Here is a 10367-nt window from a genome sequence, read left to right on the forward strand (position 1 = left end):
ATAGAGATAGAGAACCGGATGAGAATGTTCTTACAGTTCCAAAATATATCATTCATTTTTGAAACATTTAGTTATGCATATTATATAATATATTGGAGTAATATTTATGAACATAAAATTAAATTAATTTTTTAATACAAACTTTTAACTATTTTTTAAACAATTTAGTTTTACTGTCCAAAAAAGGCTAGCGGCATTGCTTGTTCGCTTCGCTTGCCTTATGTATCAATATAAACACTACTTTTTAATGAAATATTAACTTATATAAATGAAGAATAAAAGGTTGAAAGTTGAAACTAAATAAAAACGAATTTTATTTTTTCGATATTCAAAGTTTACCTTAAAAACACACCAAACCATATCTTTGTACGATGATGATGTTGTGATCATAAACAATTTATGTTAAGTAATTATGGTAACAACTTTAATGGAAAGATGTTGTGTAGTGGCTTGGTCAATAAGTTGATTTTGAAATTTTTAACCCTTTTGCTTTTGAAATTTATATAAATATGCCTCCCAAAAATCCATTTCGATCTTTCACTTTAAGTTGTTCCCAAAAAATACTATATTTATGTTTGTTCCTTGTTCATAGGTTTATTGAACACTTACGACTAAAAAAAAATGATTTTTGCCTAAATAGTGTAAATAAGAAATTATATTGGTGTGTTTAAAAAATTAAAACGATGGATCAGCGTCTTTTTTTTATTTTTTTAATTGTGCGTTAGCATGTGTTTTCTTCTACTAGTTCGTTTTTATTGCTTTCAAAATATCTTTAGACACATGGAGTCTCCTGGTGGATTCATAGAATTTTTAGATATAATATCCTATTTATTAGCATGGAGTCTCCCGGTGGATTCGTAGAATTTTTGGATATAATTTCCTATTTAGCAGCGTAACCAATACACACACAGACACAATACAAAGGGGTGAAATTCGTTACAAATATATTTTAGCATGTTACGAATTTACATTTTTAGGTAGGGAAATAATTAATTATAGCGCAATTTTGTTATAATGTAATAATAATAATAATTACTCTAGTGTAATTTTCAGTAGCGTAATTTTGTTATTTACAAAACTACAACAGTATATTTTTTACTTTCGCATCATACGCTTTACAGCGAACAAATTGTTTGTATTTTATCTTAACACTTAAAACTATTCCACAATATATAGTGAAAACCCAATATTATTAGAAAATTAGTACTATTTTCTATTATTTATAGTATAACTAGCTTTTATCCCTCGTATTATGAGGTGTTTTATATTTTTCGTTTCAAATAGTTATATAATTTTTTGGATTTATTTATTGTAAGCAAGTTAATAGCTTACTTATGGTTTGATGATGAATGGTTTCACGAATAAATTAGATGGTATAACCCATTTTAAAGCTATATGGGTTTGGGGAGACCATAACCTGCTTATTTTTTTTACTATAAAATTGTTTTTAATTATATATAATATCTTTTTTTAGAAAAATTAGATATTAATTTTTAGTATATCCTATTTTACAAGATTTTCATATCAAATATTTTGTGAGATTAACTTTTCATTTAATGAGATGTTATAACCTGTTTAGGGGCTATTTGGTTTGGTGAGACCCATATCCATCAAATGCATGAGAAGCTTTTATTTACAAATAAAGCAATCTGGTGGCTTGAGAGAATGTAAGAAACAAGCAGAGAGCTTTTAAGGGTTTCGTTAGATATATTTAAGAAGATACTAAACTAAATAAAATATACAAGTATCTTACTTTTATAACTCAGCATGTAACTGAATATAAACATACTATGTTTCCTTGTTAATCAAAGTCCAAAATTTAAAAGAAATTTGGTTTTAAATAATACAACAGATGAAGGATATGGCTATCAAGGCTTCAAGCTCTTCAAAAGGGAAGCCACCCACCGGTCCAAGCCGGTTCAGGAAAGCACCCGGGCCCTACACCGACTACCCATACACCCAACCAGGCGGTTCAAGCTCAACCCCGTCTTGGGACTTTGGTGGGTCCTACGAACCGCCCCGACAGTCAGGTCATTTGGTCTTGGATGATGATACTGATGACCCTGTAGAATGGATAGCTCAAGTGGAGTCCGGTGTACAAATTACTTTTGTGTCCTTGCCTAATGGCGGAAATGACCTTAAACGCATCCGCTTCAAGTAAGTTATTATGTGTTACTAATATTTCAATCCTAAAGTTTCTAGTAACGTAGAAATAAATAAAAATGTGGTCCCCATGTAACCCAATGGTCCTGTTTTTAAGGTCCTGTTTTTAAAGTCCAGTTTGAAGATAGCTGGGGACCAAATATATAAATAAATGGTCCTTTTCATCTTAACACGAACAATGCTTTAATGTATGAAAAATCTAAATCTTGTCTGTTATAAAATGACACTGTAAACATTGTACAACGTTAGATCTCTATCTATGATTATTATTATTATTATTATTATTATTATTATTATTATATATTTTTTTTCTAAACTTTTCTCTTTTGGAAAAAAGCCGAGAGATGTTTGATAAGTGGCAAGCACAACGATGGTGGGGCGAGAATTATGATCGGATCATGGAGCTTTATAATGTTCAGAGGTTTAACTGTCAAGCTCTTGACACGCCCTCTCGGTCCGTGGACGGGGTAATGTATTTCCCTCCCTTTTTTTACACATGTTGACCCGTGGGTCAAATGGGTCAATTTGGTTTATGGTTTTCCTTTAGTGGGAGGTAAGATTTTTAAAAGATATTTAGATTAGTGTTGTAGTGGTATAGTTTTTGTAGGCATGTAAGCAAACCAAACGTTCAGTGAAAGGGAAATGTTCGTTAAAGTCAAATGAACGAACACGAACAAGTTCCATTCGTGTTCGTTAAGTTCGTTTACACGCCTAGTGTTTGGAGAAATATCATACGTTGCACTTTATTTATTTAGAAAAATAAAAGAAAACAAAAGTGTCTGCAGGCAGCCTAATCTGACCCAATGGATACTAAAATTTGACCGGCTTTGAGCTAATGATTTTATGTTATGAAATGTGTAGAGAGACTCATCTGATTCAAGGCTCGGGTCAATAAGGGACAGTCCGATGATGAACCCGTCAAGGAACTACTATAGACCCTCGGATTCAGGTGGGAACTACCATTACAATGCTGGTCCCGGGGCCCACCAACCATCCATGGACCCGTCAAGGACCACGACATCCTCTAGAGATGAGGCATCGGTTTCAGTCAGTAATGCTAGTGATATTGATTCAGAGTGGATAGAGGAAGATGAGCCTGGTGTTTATATTACCATCAGACAGTTGGTAGATGGGACCCGTGAGCTCCGCCGTGTCAGATTCAGGTTAACTTTTTTTTTCTGTTTCTGAACTACTGTTTGGTTCGCTTGAAAGACAAGCGGATCAGATGGATTCACTTTCAGTTTGCCATTTGACCCGCTTGACCTTTTTGACCTATTTGATCCATTTTGACCAGGTAGGCTCGTTGATACTGTGATAAATGACATTATATAATATTTACTTCTATGTTTGACCCATATGACTCGTTTGACCTATTTTTCCCATTTTGCCTATATTTTCCATTTTGCCCACTGGCTCATTGATATTGAGACAAGTAACATTATACATTTTTTCACTTTCATATATTTTTTACTTTCGTGTTTGAGCTATGTGACTCATTATACCTGTTTGACCACTGTGACCTGTTTGACTAGTTTGACCCGGTAGGCTCGTTGATATTGTGACACGTAACATCAAATATTTTATTACCTTGATATATTTTTTAACTTCCGTGTTTGACCTACTTTTATGACCTATTTGACCTGTTTGATTTATTTGATCCGTTTGACCCGATAGGCCCATTGGTATTGTGACAAGTAGCATTAACTATTTTTTTACTTACATTTTTTAACTTTCGTGTTAGACCTATTTGATCCGTTAGGCATGTTGATTTGTGACAAGTAACATTATATATTTCTTTACTTTCATGTTGACTTGTTTAATCTATTTTAGGCTCCTTGATATTGTGACAAGTAACATTCTGTATTTTTTTTTTACTTTCGTATGTGCAGTCGAGAAAAGTTTGGGGAGGGGCGTGCAAAGCAATGGTGGGAACAAAACCGAGAGAGAATACAATCTCAGTATCTTTAACGACATACCTAAAAAACGAAAGAGCGGTTTTTATTAACAGTTCATGTCACCGGACAGCCGAACCAGTTCCGGGTTTTGTTTGTGGTTGTAGATTTTTTCCAAAAAGTTGTTCCATATCAATTTAGGATGGATATCTTGGTATGGTCCAGTCTGGTTCTGTTATTTTATGGAATTTTAGACATGAATGAGATGGCTTTTTATTTATGTTTACAAACCCATGTTAGTATTCAGTTTATGGTCTGATTGGTTGGACCAAACAAGAGCTGGACCGGAACAGAAATGGTTTGGAACTTTGGATGCCTAGGTTGATGAAAACAAAGAAACCAAGTGGCCGGTCGATTTTACAACTATCAATACGACAATATGGATGGTGCATATGCCACAAACACCGGTCTAGTGGTTAGCTTAGTTTTCTAGCAACAAGTTCTCATGGTTAAAGGAACAAAAAAAAAAGACACTCTTTTCAGGCATGAAAAAAGCTAGGATGGGTAAAGGAACTAAATATTAAACAAGCTATGTATTTTCATAATTTAAAAATTTTTATTTAATGAACAACTTGAATTAACAAGATGTTCAACATTCAGCGGAAACTTCGTTTGTGCTTGCTTATTAAATAAATGAGCTAACGTGAATAAATTTTGGGTTTATTTAGTTACATGAACGAACATTAACATGTCTTGTTTGTTCATTTATGTTCATGAACGTTTAGTTTATGTTCGTTCATTTAAATTTGTTTATGTACATTCGTTTGCGTTTGTTTATATGTGTGTTAAAGTTTTTAGGGCCAGGATAACTTGGTCTAGTTTTATAAAATTAAATCATCATCTGTTAAAATTTAGTTCAGTTTTAGCAATTCGTAGCCCAAAAGATTAACGTTCGCATTTATTTTTAAGTGGCGGTTAGTTTGTTTATCTATGCACAATTGTGTTCGTTTGTTTACGTTCTTGTATTGTTTAGTGAATGAACATAGACAGATATGAAGCCGAGGATGGTGAGTGAATTAGAATGTTGGCAAACGGTCTCACGATCGTTAAATGATTAAAAAAATAATAATAAAAAAAAACTAGTTTTCAGACCTTGCCACAATCTTTGCAGATATGTTGTTAAGAAATAGTTACGTTTTGACTTTAGTATTCACGGGGACGGAAATTTTACCAGCGTGCGTTGCGGCACATCAATACGTGAAGAGGTAGGTCCCAGCAGAGCCCAGTTGGACCCGCAAGACTCACCTTGAAGAGGAACGTCTGCGCAGAAACCAACTGGATCCGCAGGACCAACCATGCTCAGAGACGTGACGTCCTTACGCGCAGTACGCAAGCTGGTCCCCCAGGAAATGCCTCCCAATGGTGAAGGACTCCGCCTTTTCCCTCAGCCTCGGATACAAGCCATCAGGGAAGGCCACCCGCACAGCAAGGCTACACGCACAAGGCACTTAGCTCTCAATCACTCAGTGTCACCTGAAGGAATGAGCAAAGCCGGGAACAATCCCGCACAAGGGCGGGAGGGGGAATACTCCCGCCCAAATAAGCCAGTCCGTACGATACAGGAAGATCTTCTGTACTGTACCTGACGAGGTATGGGAAAAAGATCTGACTAAAGAGACGACAGCTTACTGACACAGTATGGCGAGCAGCATGCTCCTGTACTGTGTCACTATTAGCCGCTGCCTACTCACCAACTACTGCCATACCACGTGCGTAGCCGGCAGTTGGTGGAAAAGGAATAGTACACAGCAGGCCTGGTCACTATCAGCCGCTGCCTACCCACCAACTACTAGCAGGGCACGTGCGTAGGCAAGTGTTGGTGGAACAGGAACACTGTTGCAGCCGGCCACACCTCCTTGGAAACCTACCTTCGGCTATAAATACCACAAATGGTATGACCATCATATCTTATCTTGTATCATCATATTATACCTGATATCTGCTCTAGCAATCTCTTAATATACACTTATATTTAAAGAGCAATCTAGTCTGATTCTCACGCCGGAGGGTGGTCACAAGGAGGAACCCCCCCCTTCTCAGTGACAAGCTCACGGTGTCTGTTTTGCAGGTTATCAGAAGAACCATCTTCTCAGGGTCTAACCCCTCGTGGGAAACATCTATCTAACCCCCAGGTTACCAGTAATCTGTCCGGGGTCCGGTTAGTGTTTCTTCATTGGCGCCATCCGTGCATAAAGCTAGAACTTTATTTTTCTCCAGTTTTTTCAAACTTCTAAGATGGTTAAAGAAACTCCGGTAACCACAACCCCAGCTACTGGGGGGAATACCGGCAACACAGTTTTTACAAACACTACCCCGGCTACCCAAGCCGGGGCAAGTGAAGTAAATTTTACGAACACTACCCCAGTTACCCAAGCTGGGGCAAGTGCAGTAAATAATCGCTCACTGGGATTCACCGATGCCAGTTAGAGAAACGAACAAGACTCCCCCGCCAAACACTCGATGAGATTAAGGCATGGGCGGAGGCACGTCAAAAGGAATTCCAAGCTGAGTTGGACGAACGCTTGCGTTCCGTCCAACAGGCTGACGAATTCGAAGGATATTGGGACGATGACTCGGAGGAGTCCGACTCCGACGCGAACCCTCGCCATAGGGCAAAAGGGAAGCGTAAGGAAACGGACTCCCAACCGAGAAGGCATTTTGGACAAGCCTTCAAACCAAAAAGCACAGGCGGAAGTCCACGAGACTTCTCCAAAACATTCAGGCCAAACGTTGCAAATGCGGGAACGTCCAAATTTGCAAGGGACATTGCGGAAGCAATCGCCCCTAAAAGTGCCAAACAAATGTCCAGCATAGGCACATATGATGGTATATCCGACCCAGATGATCATTTGAACAGATTCATAGCGGGGGAAACCGTCAGTAGTTGGACGGAACCTACATGGTGTTACATGTTCCAAATGACACTGGTCGGGGCTGCTAGAGCGTGGTTCGATCGTCTACCGGTCAACCACATCTACGACTGGGCTGACTTCCAACAGAAGTTTAGCCAACACTTTAGCCAGCAAAGAAAGTATACCGAGGAGCAATGGACAATCCTCAAGTGCATTCGAGAAAAAGATGAATCTTTGCTGGACTTCATCACTCGCTTCAACTCGAAGAAGCTAAGTCTGGGTAACATTAGCGAAGATCTTGTTCGCGCTGCCTTTATTCAGGGCGCGAACGACCCAGAGCTCATCCGTACCTTAATGGGTAAAGATGGCATGCCATCCACATGGGATGCCATCATGACAGCAGCTAAACGCTTTGCGGAAACGGAGAAGCAACTGGGTAGAGATCTCCCACAAAGCACAAACCTCTATACCCAGAAAACAAGGGAAGACAACGTCCTTACCGCCCGATTAAACAAAAAGCGAAAGCTAGGCATTTGGCAGTCAAGGGTAAACTTTGACACCTCATCCGGCTTGCAGCATCGGTTAGGCGGAAAGGATAACGAACAGTCAAACAGGAACTCCAGATGGACGCCGCTCACCAAAAGCGTCACCGAGATATTCGCCACCGAGGAGCTCCCATGGCCAAAGCCTCAAATAATCCGACACCGTCACAATGCTGATCGGAGCAAATACTGTGACTTTCACAGGACAAAAGGCCACAACACCGAAGAATGCATAGACGTGAAGGACATGGTCGAAGCTTTCGTCAGAGATGGGACGCTCGCGCACCTCGTGGCGCAATGAACGCTGAGCAGGCTGATGCGTGTAGAACCCCAGCTGGGGAAAACACGAATAAAATTCCAGCTTCAATGTGGAGACTACATGCTGCGTAAAGAACGAGATCCCGAACCAGGTGCGTATCGGCTCGATGGCACTCCCATCCCAACAACATGGAAGGGAGCTCATTTACACAGTTTGCATGTAAATCAATTCCAAATATGTAAAGAAAAGGCCAAGAGCCACTTCTAATGGAAATGATTCTCCTTAAAACATTGACGCTGATGATTTTACATTTTTATGAACTATCAACACGGATATGCCGGTTTTCACCGCATAAATACGTGGAAAGTCGTTGTGTGGGGAAGGCGGCAAAACCCGCATAAACCCAAAAAACGACAAACCTTCACGCAGGTCAGTCGAAGGGGAAAAGTTCAGTCCTCCCATTAAATGAAAGTGCCGGTCTATCCGCATGAATCATGAAAAAGGGAACTGAACACTAACCTATTGACAACCGCGCGTCGAATGGTTAATTTATTCAACACGGATATGCCGGTTTTCACCGCATAAATACGTGGAAAGTCGTTGCGTGGGGAAGGCGGCAAAACCCGCATAAACCCAAAAAACGACAAACCTTCACGCAGGTCAGTCGAAGGGGAAAAGTTCAGTCCTCCCATTAAATGAAAGTGCCGGTCTATCCGCATGAATCATGAAAAAGGGAACTGAACACTAACCTATTGACAACCGCGCGTCGAACGGTTAATTTATTCAACACGGATATGCCGGTTTTCACCGCATAAATACGTGGAAAGTCGTTGCGTGGGGAAGGCGGCAAAACCCGCATAAACCAAAAAAAACGACAAACCTTCACGCAGGTCAGTCGAAGGGGAAAAGTTCAGTCCTCCCATTAAATGAAAGTGCCGGTCTATCCGCATGAATCATGAAAAAGGGAACTGAACACTAACCTATTGACAACCGCGCGTCGAACGGTTCAAAACAGAATTTCTAAAAAAGGATGAGGAAAACCTACAAGCAGGTCAGATACGGGTAAAGTTTAGCCATCCTACTAAGTGCAAGTGACGGTCCTACCCGCACAATCACGAAAGAGGAAGCAAAACTTCACACCTATTATCTACCACGTTCAAAGGTTAACTTATCCTCAAAGAATGAGGAAAACCTACACGCAGGTCAGATGGTAAAGTTTAGCCATCCTACTACGTGCAAGTGACGGTCCTACCCGCACAATCACGAAAGAGGAAGCAAAACTTCACACCTATTATCTACCACGTTCAAAGGTTAACTTATCCTCAAAAGGATGAGGAAAACCTACACGCAGGTCAGATATAGGTAAAGTTTAGCCATCCTACTACATGCAAGTGACGGTCCTACCCGCACAATCACGGAAGAGGAAGCAAAACTTCACACCTATCTACCACGTTCAAAGGTTAACTTATTCTAAACACTTGAAAAATTGCTAATTTAAACTAAAGTATGCAAGTCATATAACGTTTATAAAGCAAGGAATCCAATAAAAGAAGCGGCCTTACCCGCACAAAGATTTATATTTCATAAGTATTCATTACAAGAATGGCCGGGTAACTACCCGCCTACAAGAAGATAAATCTATACAAGCTAAGTCTATCCTAGCAGTGGGAAGGGATCTTCGGGATCAGGCTTCAGGGCCACTTCCACTTGGACCAGCACCATCAGTAGATCGTGGCAGTTCAAGGAAAGCTTTAAGGATAGCCAACCCATCATCAGCAGCAGCAACTTGATTCACCTTCTCCACCACCGGATGCGGGAATGCGGCGTACTGATTCACTGCTTGGTCGTAAACAGCTTCAGTATCAACATTGTACAAAGGGAAGTTGGAAGGCGGGATGCCTTTCTCAATGAACCCTAGACCAAGCAGGAAGCCGACCTTTTCCCCATCCTCGTGAGAAGCGTTGAGGGCTGCGCTCATAGCATCATCGTAAGAGGTCTCAGCAAAGACCCGATGCACAACCTACAAGAAAATATACAAGTGTCAAAACCTTTTCTGTTTACAAAGAAAAACGTAAAGACATGAAAAACATACCTGAGACAACGCTTCTCGAAGAAGCCATTCCTTGGCAACCAGGGCTTCTTGGAGGGCAGCTTGAGCTTCGTTTCGGGCGCGATCGGCTTCACTCTTGTTGAGGTTGGCAAGCAACACTTCTTTAGCCGCAGCCTCTTCGACGCCCTTCAGCTTACGCTCAGCATGGTCAAGCACCCCCCTCTGGTCCAGGATTTCTTGGAGCTTTTTGGCGTCTTCCATCGCCAAGGCATCATGAGCCCGCTGGAGAGCCTCTAATTTGGCTTTAAGTTCTTCATTCTCCACGCGTAGAGGCTCAGCAATAGCTTCAGCCTTGGTGGCCCTCTCAGTTGCGTTCCTCGCAGTTTCCTTGGCCAGCCGAAGCTGTTCATTAACAGCTTGGGCAGCATTGGAACGGGCCTCGAGTCGTGCCTGAACTTCAACCTCGAGGGCCTTGAAGGCCTTCTCCTTCTCCGCAGCCACTGCGGTAAGTTTTTGGTTCTCCTCCCGGACAGCCCGCGCCTGAGCTAC

The 10367-nt window shown here is 40.7% G+C and overlaps 1 protein-coding gene across 1 annotated transcript; it reads left to right on the forward strand.

Moving 5' to 3' along the window:
- Positions 1–1830: 1830 nt before the first annotated feature.
- LOC143594224 (protein Brevis radix-like 1) lies at positions 1831–4374 on the forward strand. Its single transcript, XM_077073589.1, has 4 exons — positions 1831–2157; positions 2501–2630; positions 3025–3326; positions 4053–4374. Exons 1-4 carry the CDS (start codon positions 1853–1855, stop codon positions 4129–4131), a joined length of 816 nt encoding a protein of 271 aa, XP_076929704.1. The 5' UTR covers positions 1831–1852; the 3' UTR covers positions 4132–4374.
- Positions 4375–10367: the final 5993 nt, after the last annotated feature.

Source organism: Bidens hawaiensis, unplaced genomic scaffold, assembly GCF_021521415.1.
Source record: "Bidens hawaiensis isolate Kalapana, Puna unplaced genomic scaffold, B.hawaiensis_p1.1 tig00001692_1, whole genome shotgun sequence".
Classification (NCBI taxonomy): Eukaryota; Viridiplantae; Streptophyta; class Magnoliopsida; order Asterales; family Asteraceae; genus Bidens; species Bidens hawaiensis.

Excerpts from the sequence above, each read along its gene's own strand:
- LOC143594224 (XM_077073589.1), top strand. The coding sequence starts at position 1,853 with ATGAAGGATATGGCTATCAAGGCTTCAAGCTCTTCAAAAGGGAAGCCA. Across the intron at positions 2,631-3,024 it reads CCTCTCGGTCCGTGGACGGG|AGAGACTCATCTGATTCAAG; the intron begins GTAATGTATTTC and ends TGAAATGTGTAG. Across the intron at positions 3,327-4,052 it reads CTCCGCCGTGTCAGATTCAG|TCGAGAAAAGTTTGGGGAGG; the intron begins GTTAACTTTTTT and ends TCGTATGTGCAG.